Source organism: Dipodomys merriami, unplaced genomic scaffold (genome assembly GCF_024711535.1).
Source record: "Dipodomys merriami isolate MVZ:Mamm:240054 unplaced genomic scaffold, mDipMer1.0.p SCAF_28, whole genome shotgun sequence".
NCBI classification, from domain to species: Eukaryota; Metazoa; Chordata; class Mammalia; order Rodentia; family Heteromyidae; genus Dipodomys; species Dipodomys merriami.
This window is the reverse complement of record NW_027204270.1, coordinates 3,662,106-3,680,209: the sequence shown is the minus strand read 5'-3', so window position 1 is coordinate 3,680,209 and position 18,104 is coordinate 3,662,106. Positions and strand designations below refer to the sequence as shown.

The 18,104-nt window shown below is 54.4% G+C and overlaps 1 protein-coding gene across 11 annotated transcripts in view; it reads left to right on the top strand.

Moving 5' to 3' along the window:
* Nucleotides 1-18,104, top strand: part of Acot7 (acyl-CoA thioesterase 7) — a 91,220-nt gene that overhangs the window by 58,871 nt on the left and 14,245 nt on the right. For all 11 annotated transcript variants that reach the window (XM_070037225.1, XM_070037226.1, XM_070037221.1 and 8 more), the window contains one exon: nucleotides 9,745-9,861. In XM_070037225.1, coding sequence (XP_069893326.1) covers nucleotides 9,745-9,861 — 117 coding nt within the window. The remainder of the gene's footprint in view (nucleotides 1-9,744; nucleotides 9,862-18,104) is intronic.

The window sequence follows — 18,104 nt, the reverse complement described above, 5'->3', positions numbered from 1 at the left end:
TTCCTCCTGTGCTGCTGTCTTACCCCAGAGGACACTGCCCCTGCTTCTGCTGCAGGCGCCCCGCCCCTGCCCTCACCACGGTGCTGTTTGCCTGTTGTCAGACCCTCAGATCCAGTCTCTTCTCCCTCTGCTGACAGAATTACTGTTGTGTGCTGTTCGTGTATGTGTTGCCAGTCCTTGGGCTTGAACTCAGAGCCTGGAGGCCATCTCTGAGCCTTGTTTGTCCAAGACTACTATGCTGCTTGAGCCACCGTTCCACTTTTAGCTTTTTGGTGGTTAATTAAAGATAGGGCTTATGGACTTCCTGTCCTGGCTTCAAACAGATCCTCGGATGTGGGCCCCCTGAGTAGCTAGGATTATAGGCACTGCACCTAGTGAATGTGTGCTGGGCTTTTACTTCCACTGAGATTGATACCCAGCCTTATCTTTCATCCTGCAAGGCTCATGGGAGACCCCTGGCCCACCCACACAGCTGGCCGGGACCCCTGGCAGGTGGGCGGTGTTTGGCTAATTGGGAGCAGCACCAGTGCTACAAATTTCTACCCTGGAGAGGAGGGAGAGGGACCTCCCCTCAGACTGGCAGTGCATTCCCTCTCAAGCGGGTTCTGAACTCTGCACTCTTGTCATCTGCCTGGATCACCTTCAAGAAGAAGCTTGGAGCCTTTTTTTTTTTTTTTTTTTTTTTGACTAGGTCTCTGTACATAGCTCAGTCTGGCCTCCACCTCCTGATCCTCCTGATGTTGTCTCTTTTTTGTGTGTTGGTTATGGGCTTGAACTCTGGGCCTGGGCACTGTCCCTCAGCTCTCCAGCTCAAGGAGAGCACTCTACCACTTGAGCCACAGCACCACTTCCAGTTTTCTGGTGGTTTATTGGAGATAAGACTTTCACTGCTTTTCCCGCCTAGGCTGGCTTTGAACCACGATCCTCAGATCTCAGCCTCCTGAGTAGCTAGGATGACAGGCGTGAGCCACTGGCACCCGGCTCATGATGCTGTCTCTTGAATGGGAGTACAGGCAGGAGCCACAGTGCTGGCTGCTATGCTCTTTTTCATGCCTTTGACAAAAGTGGCCACTTCCTACAGGCCATGGTGATCTGTTGTGACCATCCTTGACCCCATGAGAGGACCTTAGGAACTGGGACAGGAAGAGAGCTGGGAGGTTTCCATTAGATAGGAGTCAGGAACTGCTCTGTTTGCCCCAGGATCTGGTCAGGACCTGGCCCACCGCATGGCTTTGCAGGTGTCTGGCATATCTATGTCAGCCTGGTCCCCATGGGGCGATCTGGGCCTCGCTACTCAGGGTGTGAGAGGAAGGGCAGGGCAGGGTTGCTGTCTGTCTTAGAACGACAGTGTGATGGATCAGTTTTTGGATCTCTGGCAGACACACCCGGGACCTCTTCGAGGCAAGAGCTTTGGTCACAGTTTCTGGTTCTGGGGGCAGAAGTGGGACTGTGGCAGAGAGCTGGGGCTAAGGCCATTCCCTAAACCTGCCTGAGCCTTAGAAATCATCTGGGCCTGTATTCAGAGGCTCGGCTCTTCTAGAGGCTATGAGGCTGTGATGTGCAGCCCCGGCCAGGGCTACATCTTTAATCAGGAGTGCCTGGTGCTTCTGATGACTCAGAGCCCACAGCGAGGATGTGTATTTTGTCAACAAACCTGTGGCTGTCCTCACACCCTTTCCCTCTGCTCTGCAGATCCCTCTGAGGTGTCACCTAGCCTGAGTCTGAGCCTGCAGGGCTCACACAGCAGTGGGCCTAAGGGCCTGGGGCGGGGGAGAGCTGGACTCCTGCAGTCCAGTACCGGCACAGGTACCTGTGAGGAGTGAGAACTGAGGGCTTTCTTGCCCCACCCCCGCTTCCCCACCCCCTGCAGCTGACTCCCAGAGTTGTCACCAGTCCTCTTCTCTGTCTATATCCCAGGAGCTCCTAGCTCACTATGGCCCGGCCGAGGCTGCCAGGGGCTACCCACCAGGGCTGTGGCCCCAGATCTCCCCACCTGCCCATTCCTTTCTGACTTGTGTGCTGTGTGGGCGCCCCCTGGAATCACAGCCCTGACTTCACCCCTTGGGACTTAGTTTCTTTTGCTTAGATGAAGTAATGCAGGGAAAGCAAGTGGCATTCGGAAGTGGCAGTCAAGGTGTTTTTCAATTTTGAGGCAGGATCTTGCTGTGCTGTCCAGGCTGGCCTCAGTCCTAGGCCCGAGTGCTACTCCTGCCCCTGCCTCGAGTGGCTCTCGGCACCACCGTGCCCAGATCTGTTTGCATCATTTTTTTTTGTTTGTTTGCATCATTTTATTATTACCTTATTAGTTTTGTTGTTACAGAGAGCGAGGAGAGAGTGTTCCATGGAGAATCAAGTGGAGTGTTTATGAAATGTGGTGATGTTTTTGACCACAATGAGCATTTAAATTACAAATTCCCAGCCAGGTGTCAGTGGCTCACGCCTGAAATCCTAGTTACTCAGGAGGCTGAGATCTGAGGATCTCAGTTCAAAGCCAGCCCAGGCAGGAAACTCCATGAGACTCTTATCTCCAATGAACTACCAGAAAAACTGAAAGTGGTACTGTGGCTCAAGTGGTAGAGCTCTCACCTTGGGCTGAAGAGCTGAGGGACAGCGCCCAGGCCCAGAGTTCAAGCCCCATGACACACACACACACACACACACACACACACACACACACACACACACACACACACACACACACACACACACACACACACACACACACACACACACACACACACACACACACACACACACACACACACACACACACACACTCCCTGAAGTGGGACCATGGAGCCTGGACATCCAGAACAAGAGCATTACTCCTAGAAGCCGAGCTGCGCTCTGAGAGATGATGGAGCCAAGAGCAAGCAGTCTGGACTTCACATAGCAAAAAGGAGGGTGCTTTCTCAGAATCTGGGGAATATGCATAAAGATGTTCTCTGAGCACAAGTGGGGTAGATAGCTTTGAGCCTGTGATACTTAAAAAGAAAAATTAAAAATACCTAAGTGTTGGAACTGGGAAAAGAATAACAAAATCCACCCACAGAAAGGAGGAGAGTAGACTCAAGGCCAAGAGGCTGTCTTGGTTCTTGGGTTCCCAGTGTTTGCCTGCACCCCTCTCCCTCCCTGCTCCTACTGCTTGCCCAGAACCACATTCTCGTGACATCGAACTGTCCCAGCACCTATCCTGTGCTGGTCCCCACCTCCTGCAAGCCCCCCTTCATGCTGACCTGGCTAGGCATGTGTTCCTACCCCTTTTCTACAGATAGCTCCCCTTTTCGGGGTCAGGCAGTTATGCCAGCCAGCGGCTGGATTCTCTCCTGACACTCTGTGCAGACTGTGGCTATGAGTTTGTCCTCACCCCCTTCCTGTCCTCCTGGCCTTCATCACAGAGTAGGTACCTGAGTCGGGGGTCAGCATGTCACTTGCCAGCCCTGCAGGGATTGCTGCCTGCAGAACACAGGGGTCCCGGGCTCACTTGCTCGCTGTCACTACGTTGTCTGTAGAACACAGGGGTCCCGGGCTCGCTTGCTTGCTGTCACTATGTTGTCTGTAGAACACAGGGGTCCCGGGCTCGCTTGCTCGCTGTCACTACGTTGTCTGTAGAACACAGGGTCCCGGGCTCACTCGCTCGCTGCCGCTACGTTGTCCGTAGCATTTGTCTGCAGAGGGCACCCTCTTCTAACAGTCTGTGGGTGTGAAGGAGTGTGTCCACATTCCCACGGCAGTCTTGCCGACCTGCTGCCCACCCCTGGCTCTGTGTTAACTCACTTCTGGAAAAGCATAATGGCTAGTGACTGCCGACAAGCCTTTCCTCAGCCAGCGTCACTGGGCTCCACTCATCCAGCTGTCCTAGGGCCCCCTCATCCCATCCAGGCAGACATGGCAACAGGAGGCAGGGGAGGCTCGTCTCCTCCCAGCCGCTCGGGCACCTCCCCCTAGCGGCCCAGGGCCTCTGAGCTATTGGCACTGGCACTCCTTGCCCCCTCACCCCCCATCCTGCCCCTGGCACTTCCCGGGCAAGATCACCTGCCCAGCCTCCTGCCCAAGCCAGAGTGCAGATGCATCTCCTTGCCATTGTCCCACAGAACCTCCCTGATTCCTCCTAACCTTGCTGCTGCCCCTTCTGTCCCTGTGCTGCTCCTGCTGCCTTAATGACCCCAAGGCCTTTCTTGCACCACTGCTCTCCCCACCACCCTGACCCCCTGCATTGGTTGTTCCTGCCCCAGCCTCTCCCCTGCACACCGGCAGGGCCTCTCAGATGTGATGCTAGACAGGGAGATCTGTGGTTCCCCTCCCCCCCTCCCCGCCCCTCACCTCATACCCTGAACAGCCCAGCCAGGCTTCCTGCAGGGGGCCCAGACTCAGCTCTGTTCTGGAGCCCTCCTCCTCACCTCTCAGCCTGTCCTCCACTCCCACCTTCCTGCACATCAGAATCTGAACTCTCCCTATCCTGTCACTTTCTGGTCCAAACTGTGGCCATGAACTGTGCTGACCCCCACTGGGCACCCCCTTCACTGCTGGACAGCGTCCCATACCATCTTTTCAGACAAACTCTGTTCAGGGCCCTGGAGATGAAGCCACAGGTCTTTATCTGGGCCATTTCTTCCCTCCTAGCCCCTCCCCGAGCTCATCTCCCTCCCCAAGGCCTCCCTGCCGACAGTGGGGTCTCCTTCCACCATTTACCCTCCCTGCCAACGGTAGGGTCTCCTTCTACCATTTCCCTCCCTGCCATGCCAGGGTCATGGAGCACTGTGGGCTCTGTCCCCGGTTGTGGTCCTCAAACCAACCGCCCAGCAGCTATGATTTCTTCCCATCTGTGAAGGAAAGACAGGAACTTGCCCACCGCGCGGTGTGAAGCACTGACCCATCCTCATTCCTGGCCCTGCTCACTTCTGTTCCAAAGCATTTACCGCTGTTCTCACTTCCTCCACAACCCAGAGCACGAATATGCACAGTGGGGCTTCTGCCCGCCCAGGCACTGCGTCTCACTTAGGGCAGGGCCTGGCAAGAGCGCAGTCAGCCCCACCCAGGGAGCATGCCAGCCATGCTGGACTGTGCCGGCACCTGATGAGCCAGGGCTGGCCCAGTGTCCCAGCGGAAGGGACATGGGGGCTGCAGAAATGGCCCTCCCCTGACTAGCAGTGCAGCATCTGTCCAGCAGCTGTGGGGCTCACACACTGCCCAAGGGGCTGAGGCTGGGGCTGCTCAGCTGAGCTGGAACCTGAAGAGTAGCAGGACTGGGCACCAGAGCAAGATGGCAGAGAAGGCTGCAGGACTGGGCCATGCACTGTGCTTCTCAGGGCGGTTGTGAGAACTGTGTTCTGCAGCAGCAAGAGCCCCTCTCACTCTCTAGAAAACAGATCGAGGTGCAGATTCTCTTTCTACTGTGAGCCCTCTTTGGCTTGAGCCACTATGGTAAGCCTGGGCAGGGAATGGAGAAGGGAAAGCCTGCTGGAGCTCTTGAGGAGCTTCTGGTCAGGTCCACAGGTGAGCCAAGACACACTGGCCTGAGCATTGCTGGCTTTGCCTTCTCAGGAAGAACAGTCTTGGGTGAGAAGCGTGGTCCTCCAGGTCTCCTTTCTGTAAGTTTTGGTGTTTGAAGACACTGCTCTGCAGCGGGAGCTCCGAAGCACAGTCTTTATGTCCATACAGAGGCTCTGGGGGCAGAGGTGTGAGCCCACCGGAGCCTGGGCACCTCCATGGTTGGATGTGGACTTGGCCACTCTAGCCATCCGTCCCTCCTGGAGGTGGCTTCACACAGGGGCCCTGCTGGCCAGCTCACTGTCCCTCTAAAGCTGAGTAGCCTATACTCGCTTCTGGAGTGGCATGGCATTTGTGTGAGCGCCTCTTTGGGTGCTGCATGAATCAGCCCTTGCTCATCCTTGGCTGTGTCTATCAGCTACTGTGGCAGATGCACCCTGGCACCCCAGCCCGGTCCTCCCCAGTCCAGGTTGTTAGAAGGACATTGATGACCTGCCCAAATACTCCCCAGATGTTGAACCATCACCCTTTGCTTTCCTGGACTCTGGGCTGAGGCCAAGACCACCCACTGGTTTGTCCCTCCGCACCAGCCCTGCAGGTATACCCACCTCCTGTTTGTACTGCCATGGTGCTGCTGGAGCTTTACCTGACTTCCCTGCGTTCCCGGTTCATGGCTGGAGGCCGTGTTGCCAGGCAGACTTGGCCTCGGCTCCGGCTCCGCCATGCTCACAGGCATGCGGGAACCGCAGTTCAACGCCACCTGGGACTTGGCCACAGCTCCTACTTCTAACATTCTGTTACTATCTTTAGAAACTCATCTTTACTCCATTGTGCACTAATTGCCAAAAATAATTCTGACTAACGAACTTAATTAGATTCCTGTGCCAGGAATTCCTTGGTCCCAGTTCACAGCACGCACACCGGGTAATAGGACCCAGAGGAGAAGCCAGAGTGTCTGGGAGCCCACCCTCACCTGCGTCTTCAAATAACCTCTTGCCTCTGCCGAAGGTGGGATGTGAGAAATAAGATAAACTTACTATCGTTTGCTTAATATAGGAGGCTGGTACCCACACTTGCCAGTTGGGGCTAAATATAGAAATGGGGGCATCTCAGATCCCCGCCCTCTGAGTGGGCAGCGCCGCGGGCTCCAGGCTCGGCTGGCGCAGCCTGCGGCCCGGGAAAGGAACATGAAGCCGCTATTTTTAATCCCGTCAGCATGTTGTCAATACTTTAAGAGGAAAAAAAACAAAAACCTGTAAGCAGTTAAATGTTAGATTCAAAAATATCTTTGGTACCCAGTATTTATCTACATGCTAGTGGCCAACCAGTTCTGGTTGTTGTTTTTTGGTCCCCCCCCCCTTCCCATAATTCCTGAAGCGAGTGCAGTCTCCAAAGACAGCAAATCTACAATTTTGTTGTCATCTTTTAAATTACTGATCTTGGGAAGTACGCACGGCCCACAGTGGACTGTAATTTGCTCAAGTTATTTTTTCGATGTTGGCGCTCACTGTGCCTAACTGGAAACAGTGAGGGGCTTCCTGTGGGCACCTGGAAGAGGCATTGTAGACAAGCTTGGCACTTGGTAGTTTGATTCATGGGCGGGTGGGTGGGCAAGAAAGCAAGGTGGGCTGGTGGCTCCTTTGGGTGGCGGCACGCCAGCTGGACAGGCAGCTTTGAACCAAGCACAGGGCTGTTAGGTTTTGACAGAATTTAACCCATGTCACTGGACACATGGCGATGTTTATGCGGTCATGGATGGGGCATGGGTGATGGAAAGCTTTACAGCAAGCACTTCCCCGAGGTGTGAGAGCCACTCCTGCGCCGGCCTCATGACCTCATTTCCTGTGACAGGCGACAAGTGGGTCTCAATTCAGCATGTGCAGCACATAGGCCTGCTTCTCCCTGGCAACGGGGGGGGGGGGGGGGGGGCGGCTTATACTTAATGCTTGATTGCAATTAATCTGTAACTAATTAACAGATCAGTTCCCATCTCCTTTTTTTGGAGTCACTGGAGTTTGCACACATGCTCTACTGCTGAGCCATGCCCTGTTTTTCACTGGTTACTTTTAAGATAGGATCTGGCTTCCTGCATGGACACACACCCGAACACAATGTGCCTCTTTTAGGCTTCCGATCGCTGCTGGGGTGACAAGCGTGTACCACCACACCCTGCTTCTTTCTGTTGAGAGGAAGGCTCTAGGACCTTTCTGTAACGAGGATTGCCTGGAATTGCAGTCCATCTACTCTCAGCCTTGCTTATAGTTTAGAATGAGAGGTGCATACCATTGTGCCCAGCCGAGTTAGAAAGAAGTCTTACGAACTTTTCTGCCAATGATTTTAGCCTCCATATAGAAGTGAGAGCCTGTGATATTTGTTGTTCCGTACCTGGCGTATTCCGCTCAACGTAATATTCTCTAGTGCCGTCTACATTGCTGCAAATGACAGGATCTCATTCTTTGTTATGCCTGACTAGTAATCCATGGTGTAAAGTTGCCATTTATTGATGATGGACATCTCAGTTGCTTCTCTTATGAGTAGTGTTGCAAGTGAACGTGGGAGAACAGGTGACTCTTGGTGTAATATTTCATTTTCTTTGGATATATGCCCTACTAATAGCAGCATTGCTGGGTCATGTCATGCGGTCGTTCTGTTTCCAGTGATTTTTGTTTGTTTAAACTGGGGTTTGAACTCAGGGGTTGGCACTTTCTAGACAGGTGCTTCATCCTCTGACTATGCCGCCTGTCCTTTTTTGCTTTAGTTGTTTTCCCCATTGGATTTTTTTTTTGCCTTGGGTTGGCCTCAGACTGTGATCCTCCTCTGTATGCCCTAGGGTCACTTGATTTACAGGTGTGTCAGCCAGTGGAATCTCTCCAAGTTTTTGCCTGGACTGACCTCAAACCATAATCCTCCCAATCCCTGCCTCCTGAAATACCTGGGATTCCAGGTATGAGCTACAATGCTTAGCCACTATTTTCATAGTGGAGATACTTACATCCCTATCAGACAGTATCTTTAATACTTTTGTGTGAAATAATACAAAATTGTTTACTTGTAATATTAAAAAAAATTTGGACCCAGGCACTGAAGCTCATGCCTGAAATCCTAGTTACTCAGGAAGCTGAGATCTGAGGATCATGCTTCAAAGCCAGCTTGGGTAGAAAAGTCCCCTTAAGATTTATCTCCAAGGGGCTGGGAAGGTGGCTCAGTGGTAGAGCGCTTGCCTTGCATGCATGAGGCCCTGGGTTCGATTCCTCAGCACCACATAAGCAAAAAGCTGGAAGTAGTGCTGTGGCTCAAGTGGTAGAGCACTAGCCTTGAGCTGAAGAGCTGAGGGACAGCGCCCAGGCCCAGAGTTCAGGCCCCACAACTGGACCCCCCTCCCCCCAAAAAAGATTTATCTCCAATTAACCACTCAAAAACTGGAAGTAGAGCTGTGGCTCAAAGTGGGAGATTGCTAGCCTTGAGCAAAAGGGTCAGGGACAGTGCCAGTGCCCTGACTAAGTTCAAGCCCTACAACTGACAAATTATTTTGGATCATTTTAGATTTTGACTTAGGAAACCTGCCCAGCCTGTATGGTCAATTCTGGAACATTCCATCACCTGGAAAAGAAGCCCTGTTCCCTTTAGCCATGTCTACTCCCTGTCTCTCGGGACCCATAGAATCCATTCTTTGCCCAGTCCCCTGACCTGGCAGGTCATGGGGTGGCCCATCAGCTCATGGTCCTCCATGTTGCTGGGTGTATCACGTGAGTCCTTCTGTGCTGCATAGATAGGTCTTGTTTTGTGCACATTTGAGTTTGTTTCCCTTGTTCGGCTGTGATAATCAGAGAAAGGTAAAATGTGTGTGGGTTTCTGCCCACTGTGTTTTCCTGCTGCTCTTGGGCATTTCCGTCCACGGTGTGGACTGGCAGGACCCAGGAGCACCTTTCCCGATGTCACTAGGCGTGAGGGCCTGAGCGCCATGTCCTTGTAGCCCTCCAGTGGGTGTCGTCAGGAAGCCCCCCTGGCGGAAAGGGGTGTCGGGGAAGGACAGCGCAAGGGCTGTCATTGCTCAGGGACCTTCAGTGTCAGCTGGGGCCATGTTCAGAAGCTCCTCGGAGAGCAAATTTTCAAATGAGAGCCACGGAGTGCCTCGCTCTGGTGTGGCACACCCACAGCCAGCCGCAGCCCTGCTGGGGGGGAGGGGCTTCTCCCAAGGGTGTGAACTAGCCCCCCCTCCCCAGTCTCACCTGCCACTGGCCCCTTTCTCCACAGGTGTCACCATGAAGCTCATGGATGAGGTGGCTGGGATCGTGGCCGCTCGCCACTGCAAGACCAACATAGTGACAGCTTCTGTGGACGCCATTAATTTCCATGACAAGATCCGAAAAGGTACCAGACTCCTGGGGAGAGGAGGGGGCGGTGGCCCTCGGGGTACGGGGTCCCTGGTCTCAGCGCCCTTTGCGCTCAGCCTGGCGTCTGCTGGGGTGCCACGGGAAACAAGGCAGAGCTTTTTGCTTTGTCTTTATGAACACACGGTGCAGCTAGTGTTTTATTGGCTTCATTTTTCAATCTGGGGAAATCTGCAACACCAGCATGATGGCAGCCTTTACCTGCCTGAAGTCCAGCATGAACTCCTTAAAACCAGCAGTTTGCAGTTCTGTAACTGAGAGCAGGGTACGCTGTGCTTAGCCTATGGTGCCTGGGGCTTTAGGGTGGGAAGGGGACGGGACAGACGGCATCACTGACCTCTGCTTTCCAGGATCCCTTCCTAACCAACCGTGCATGTTGGCAGCCTAGACTACAGCATCACTTCGGAATTGGCTTTGCCCTGCCCTCAGGCTCTCCAGTATTCTGGGTGCTAGTGCTGGGTGCTTGGGTACTGGGTGGCAGAAGCCTTTGGGAAAAAGAATCTCCTCCCGTGGTGGTGTGGTATGATTCCACAACTCTTTCTAGAGCCACTGCCTAGGAAACTACTGTCAAATACAGATCCAGACTCACAGTGGAGAAAGTACTTGGTTTCCGTGGAACTTGATTTGCTCAGTTGTCCACATGTGGCTTTAGAACCACTAAGAGAAGAGAGACTTGCCTAAGCAACAGCCAGAAACCACCTTGAAGGAGCTCAGTGGTTCACACCTGCAATCCTAGCTACTCAGGAGGCTGAGATGTGAAGTTTATGATTACGTGCCCAGCCCAGGAGACTTTTAGCTCCAATTAAACAGCAAAAAGGCAGAAGTGGAGCCAAGGTTCAAGTGGTAGAGCACTACCTTGAGAGGAAAGGCTAAGAGACAGTGCCTAGGCCCTGAAGTCAAGCCCCAATATCTGCAAAACAAAAACAAAAACACTGGAATTGGATGGGTTTCCTAGGGTTACTTCAGCCCTCTAGAAAACATTAGGTAGTTCGGATGGGGCCTGGGAAGATAGACTTCCCATCTAAGGGTGGATCTATCTGGGCCACAGAGAAGGACACCTTCGTTTCTAGAAACCCTGACCTCTGCAAGGCACCCCATGTGCACCGAGGAGATTGCACAGAGCCTGGTGGCTGAGCTGCTCACAGCGGCCAGGACAGCTGAAGAGCTCAAGGGAGGCCCTGCCCCCTGCAGCCTGCTCTCCCTGGCTGCCACAGCCTTGGCCTCTGCACCTCTGGCCTGGGACCCTGAGAGACACTTGGGGAGCACAGACAGAGTTGCTGTTTTCCTAGGTGACGTCTTGTTTTGGATATGAGGAAATTTGGGCCAGACTGAAATAGCAGTTGTGGAGTCTGACCTACTTCTGTGCCCGCGTCCCTGGCCCTTAGACGCTGTTACACCTTGTTTGTTGTCTTTAGAAGAGTGTCACTGTGGGTCAGGAGCAGTGTTCGGCACAGGAGCCTGCCTGGGAATGGCCAGAGAGCCAGGTCTCCATCCACATGGCTCAGGTGGGGTTGTGGCACTTCGTCTTGAACGCTTCAAGGCACAGGGCACTGCCACCTTCGGCCCGTGCCTACTGTTCTTACAGGAAGGTGCAGAGCGTCACCTGAGTCCTCGTTGGCTCTGGGTTTCTGATTGCCAAAGGGGCTTGGCATCCCAGTTCTCTATGTTCTGAGGTCACCTTGAGCCCCCCAGGCTCTAGTGCCTCTGAGGCACTGTCCCTGGCTAGTCCGCTCCTCCCTCCCTGCTATATCGTAGACAAGGCTTGCAGGGCTGACCTGCCAGCCCCCCAGCAGACTCTGACACGTCAGAGTCCAGGGTAAGATGACATTAGCAGAGCCTGCAGAACTGCTGGCTGCCCCAACCCTTGCCTTGTGATGTGTCTGCAGCCTGTGGGGCTTGTGAAAGAACTGCGGGTTGGTTCCCAGGGACCACAGCACAGGCTGCGCAGAATCGGGTTCAGTTCTGGATCTGAGGGCCCAGAAATCTGAAACCAAGGTGTTGCAAGAGCACATCCCTTTGGGTCTCTAGTGAAGACCCACCTGCCTCTTCCCACTCTGCATGTCCCTTGGCTTGCCTGGCCTGTGGCCACAGCTCATCAGTCCCTGCCTGTCTGTTTCTCAGAAGACATGCTTCGGACTTGGGGTCTAGGATTGTCTCATCTTGAGATCCTTATCTCAGTTACATTTGCAAAAACCCTTATTCCTACCCGGCACCAGTGGCTCATGCCTATAATCCCGGCTACGCAGGAGCCTGAGATCTGAGGATCCTGGTTTGAAGCCAGCCTGGGAAGGAAAGTCTGTGAGACTCTTATCTCCAATTAACCAACAACAACAAAAAAAAGAAAAGCCAAAAGTAAAGCTGTGGCTCAAGTGATAGAGCTCTAGTCTTAAGCAGAAAAAGCTCAGGGACAGCACCTAGGCCCTGAGTTCAAGCCCCAGGACTAATACACAAAACCAGCACAACCTTACTCCAAATAAGGTTATTGTCTGCAGTCATGTATGCACATGAATGACTAGGGAGACGCACTGCTCAATCTTCTGCCCTTGATGTTTGATTCTCTGGGCTCACTCGCTCCCTTTGGTGGGACCATGCCCCCTGCCCCATTCCCACACTCTGTGCCCATGTGGATGTAGGTCCTTCTCCCTCGAGACCAGCCTGGAGAGAGACTGCTCAGAGCCACAGAAGAATGGGCCACAGTTTTGAGATGAGCACTCATCTGGCCTGGTGAGGAGAGCAAATCCAGTGGAGTTACTGCTTCTGATCTGACCTGCCCTCCCTGGGTAGCCACTTCTTTAAGTCTCAGGGGAGAGGGCTCTGTGGTAGCTCCCTTCAGCCACATGTCACATGCAGAAGAGCAGTCCTTTGTGCAGCAGCCTCACGCCAGGCCACGGTGTCCCGAGCAGGAGGGGTGTCCACCAGAAAGTCACTCGCAGCTTTGTATCATCACTCATCCATGATCAAGGACTGAGGATGGCCAGGCAAAATGTGTGCAGAGAGCTGGCTTGCTGTACCCAGGTGGACAAATCCAGGATCAGCGTTCAGACAAGGAAAGATTTCAGCATGGCTTCTGACCATGCTGGCTGCCCAGGCCCCTGGCAGGGCGGCACACTCATTGTTTGCAAACGTAGTTCTAGGGCGCCTTTGCTCTTGTCTAGGGCCCAGGGCTAGGGCCAGTACACTCCCACTCTGGCATTCTCTCTTACCACCACCTGTCCTTTCTCTCAGCCTCCATCAGTGGCTGCCCACGAATGGTACCCATGATCAGCCTGGTGTTCCAGGTGATTCCTTGGCAGGTGTGTGCCGGTCTCTCGAGAGCTGGGAGGAGTGTCTGGAAACCTGCTGCCTCATGGGGCTCTTGCCTGCAAAGCCACTGCAAGCTCCTCACAGCATGGATGCCGGGGGCAATGGACCACAGGAGGCCAGGGACAGGGGTGGGGGGATCCCAGGACAGCACAGAAGGCCAGGAGCCACCCAGTGGGTGGCACAGCCTATGTCACCCAGGGCAGGTGATGAAGCCAAACCATGGGAATGTGATGTGCTCTTTCCAGGTCTTGCTCCAGTTTTTGCCCCCAGTGGAGAGGTTACAATGCCTAGGCAGTTGTTAAGATAAAAGTTGAGCCAGGCATTGGTGGCTCACACATGTCATCCTAGCTACTCAGGAGGCTGAGATCTGAGGAGCGGGGTTCAAAGCCAGCCTGGGCAGGAAAAGTCCATGAGATGCTTATCTCCAATTAACCACCAGAAAACTGGAAGTGGTGCTGTGGCCCAAGTGGTAGTGCACTTGCCTTGAGCTGAAGAGCTGAGGGACAGTGCCCAGACCCAGAGTTCAGGCCCCACGACTGACATAAAATAAAATAAAAGCAGGGGCTGGGAAGGTGGCTCAGTGGTAGAGCGCTTGCCTTGCATGCCTGAGGCCCTGGGTTCGATTCCTCAGCACCACATAAGCAAAAAGCCGGAAGTGGTGCTGTGGCTCAAGTGGTAGAGCACTAGCCTTGAGCTGAAGAGCTGAGGGACAGCGCCCAGGCCCAGAGTTCAGGCCTCACGACCGGACCCCCCCAAAAAAAAAAAAAACTTTAAAAAAGCCGGGCGCTGGTGGCTCACGCCTGTAATCCTAGCTACTCAGGAGGCTGAGATCTGAGGATTGTGGTTCAAAGCCAGCCCGGGTAGGAGAAACCGTGAGACTCCTATCTCCAATAAACCACCAGAAAACCGGAAGTGGCGCTGTAGCTCAAGTGGTAGAGCGCTCGCCTTGAGCTGAAGAGCTGAGGGACAGCACCCAGGCCCAGAGTTCAAGCCCCACGACCGACCAAAAATAAATAAATAAATAAATAAAATAAAAGCTGGGCGCTGGTGGCTCATGCCCGTAATCCTAGCTACTCAGGAGACTGAGATCTGAAGATCACGGTTCAAAGCCAACCCAGGCAGGAAAGTCCGTGAGACTCTTACCTCCAATAAACCACTAGAAAACCGGAAGTGGCGCTGTGGCTCAAGCGGTAGAGTGCTTGCCTTGGGCTGAAAAGCTGAGGGACAGCGCCCAGGCCCAGAGTTCAAGCCCCATGACCAACAATAGATAAATAAATAAATAAAATAAATAAACGTTAAAGGGGGGGACCTACCTTGAAGCAGTGGGGCTGGAAGTGTTAAGCAAACCTAGTGGAAGTTCTCGTGGAGAGCCGATCTCCTGGGGCCTGGCCCTTTAGGAGGTCCCTGTGGGGCAGGCTGCGGGGCAGGCACTGCTCTCTTCATAAACTTCAGAGCACTTGCCAACCTCTCAGGCTTGGGAACCACTACTTTTTATTATTTTGTTTTCTTTTCCAAATCCCTGGCGTACTGCTGCAAATCTGGCTGCTGCCTGGGAGCCCCGCCGTCTGCGGGGGCGTCGGCCGGGGCATCTGCCAGCCTCGCGGCGCCCCGCCCCCTGCCAGCTCCCTGGCATTTAAAAGCAGACAGTAGCTGCCATTCACAACTCAGCCTACTTGCTATGTTTGTCCTCCTAGCTTAGCTAGAGTCGTCCACTGCTGACAGCCAGCTCTGTCCTGGGTCCCTGAAACCATTTGCTTCCCAGGGCCGTGACACAGGAGCCGTGGGGGCCACGCAGCCACTGGGCTCACTCCGCCCACAAACTCCCAGCTGGTGCTCTAGTCTCATCTGATGGCACCAGAGGTGGAATTCAGCCCTTGGGATCAAGCAGCACTGCCCACCTTAGGTGCTATGTGGGAGCTGCTTTTTGAACCCGAGAGCTGAGCTCCTCCTTGGCCTTCCACCCAGGCTCAGTTTTCCTACTGAATTTGGGAATCAGCAGAGCCTGATGCAGTCTTCTGCCTCGTGCGGCTCTGCCCTCTGTTTTAACGGCGTGACCCACATGACTGTTGGTTATCATTGGATTGAAAAGTACAGCCAGACATGGTAGCATATGCCCATAATCCCAGCCACTCAGGAGGCAGAGGCAGGGGAGAGTCATGAGTTAGAACCAGCCTTGGTGGAGATATCAAGAACTATCTCAAAACCAAAACAGGAAGAAAAGGGATGGGGGCATGGCTCAAGTGGTAGAGTACTTGCCTGACATGGTACAAAGCCTACAGTTCCAGTTCCTTGGGAGGCTGAAGCAGGTGGAGCACGTGCCCAGCAGCTCGGGCCATGCTTGGGCAAGACCAACCTGGCTCCCCAAAACTAAAGAAATACTTGGAGCTTCACAAAGTATTCATGTTCCTGATGTTGTCGTTGTACTTCTAATGAAGACAAGCAACAGCCAGAAACCCAGTGAGCTACATCAGAACTGCCCGGTTTACCCTCCAACCTGGGTAGCTGTGTTCTTTTTTAGGATTAAACAGATTGGGCTACCTGCCGGTTCTAGGGGCTCAGAACTCTAATGTAGTCTTACCAGGCTAAAATCAAGGTGCCACAGGGCAGGCTCTCGGTGGAGACTCCATCCCTCTGTGTTCCTCATGTTAATGACTTGGCACCTGGCCCATCCTCCACCTCTAGGTTGGCATGTGGCATCTTTAGCCATCTTTCCATCATGGCATATCCCTGATCTCTTCTTCTGCTTTCTTGCATGGGCTCTCCTGTCTCATCTGGGTTACGCTCCATCTCAAGGTCTTTAGCCTAACCCCATCTGTGAAGGGGTTCTCAGGCTCCAGCGATTAGGAGGTGGACATCTCCGGGACCATCATTCTGAGGAGCACAGACCACAGTTCACTTACATGGCCACCACATGTTCATGAGCTCTGCCTTTTCCTGTCTAGCTCACATCAACGGAAGTGTGTAGGCAGGACTCTGACAGAGACCCTATGTGAGAGAAGGTTCTGTATAGCTTAGGGCCCTCGGGGCATAGCCATGTCTCCACATCCAGGGTCATGCATGGGGCGTGCTGAGCTGTGGCCCAGCCACAGGCTTTCCTAGAGTCCCTGGCAGAGCGCAGTCATATCTCAGTGTCACGTCTGGGACCCGAGGAGAAGGGATGGTCTATTTTAAGGTCTGCCGTCCATGTTCCTCGCAAGCTGGAGATGCTAGCTCTAAATCCTGTCTTGCCACAGCCCATGGTCTTCATTCAACCATGCAGAAAAAAGAACATGGGCTGGGTTCTGCAGAAGTGGCCTGTCCACTGTGGACAGCTCCTCGTTCACAGTGGCGTCCTGTCTAGGATGTCCCTGCATGGGGCGCCCTCCTGGCCACCCTCTGAGCTGGATGTGCGGAGGCTCACCTCTTCCAGGGCTGCCACTCTGACGCAGACACTGAGGCGGCGTGGGGGGAGCACAGCAGCACAGCCCAGGCAGCTCCCTCTGGCCAGGGACATAGAGATGTCCGCGATGGACGAGCTAGCTGCAGACAAGGCAGGAAGGCCCTTATAGATGGCACAGTGGAGGAAGAGGCCAAGTCTTGGGATGGGAGGCTTAAGCTGAGCCGCGGAGGGGGATCCAGCCCACAGTGGAGGGAGGAGGTGGTCTGGGTGCAGGAGAAAATACTGTAAAATAGTGTAAGAAAATAGTGTAAAATAGTGTGAAAAATAGTGTAAGCGAGGCTCCGCCTCCTCAGCCACTGAGACTCGGAATTTGTCTCTTGACTCCAAGGTTTCAAGTTCAGTCTCAGCCCATTGCTAACCAGATCGCCGTTCGGCTCCAAAGAGGCTGTCCATGTGGCTGTCCGAGTCTGCCGCTAGGGTCAGGCTGAGGCTTGCGCTGGAAGGCGACGGCTCATGAGAGGCGGTGGTTGACGTGGTATTGATAGGAAATGAGCGCAGCATCGAGGCTGTCCAGGGCTCTGCGGGGCCCCCGGGCGCTCTGTGTCCAGGGCTCTGCGGGCCCCCCTGGGCGCTCTGTGTCCAGGGCTCTGCGGGGCCCCCGGGCGCTCTGTGTCCAGGGCTCTGCGGGGCCCCCGGGCGCTCTGTGTCCAGGGCTCTGCGGGCCCCCCTGGGCGCTCTGTGTCCAGGGCTCTGCGGGGCCCCCGGGCGCTCTGTGTCCAGGGCTCTGCAGGGCCCCCCCGGGTGCTCTGTGTCCAGGGCTCTGCGGGGCCCCCGGGCGCTCTGTGTCCAGGGCTCTGCGGGGCCCCCGGGCGCTCTGTGTCCAGGGCTCTGCGGGCCCCCCTGGGCGCTCTGTGTCACAGCCACTTCCACCCTGGGCGTTCCTTCAGATTTGTGACATGCTAGAGGGAAGAGGCCAGCAGATTTCCTCAGAGGTTTCCGCTCATGGGTCCTGAGTGAGCAGGGTGTTGCTTAGGCATCTGGGGAGGGAGATAGAAGACTCAAGGATGGCCAGGTCTCCTCCCAGCCCCTGAGTTGGAGGTTGGGCTACACTCGGTGTGGGGGCATCTGTCCTGGCGTGTGTCTAGGGATGTGCAACCATGTGACTGTGCACCACAACCCATCATGCCACCGGCCACTGACCGTGTGGCTCCTTCCTTCTCTCCCAGAAATGGCCGTATCCCGCACACAGCACCCCCAGTAAGTATGAAGTTGAATGTGGCATAGAACTTTCTGGTACTTGTTAACATAGAGTAGCCTGTGTTGCCCCCATTGACTCTTTCTCTCTTTCTCTCTCTGGGTCTCTTAAGTGTGTCTTGTGGGGCCTGTCTCAAAGCTGGTGTGGGAGATGGGGTCTCAAAGGGCCTGCATACTAGGTCCAGGGGCTGCGCGGACAGGCAGGCCGTGCTGGGCGGGGCATTCTAGCCGTGGGGGGAGCTGACAGTCAGGCACAGGCCTTGCTCTGGAAGCCCTCACAGGGGGCA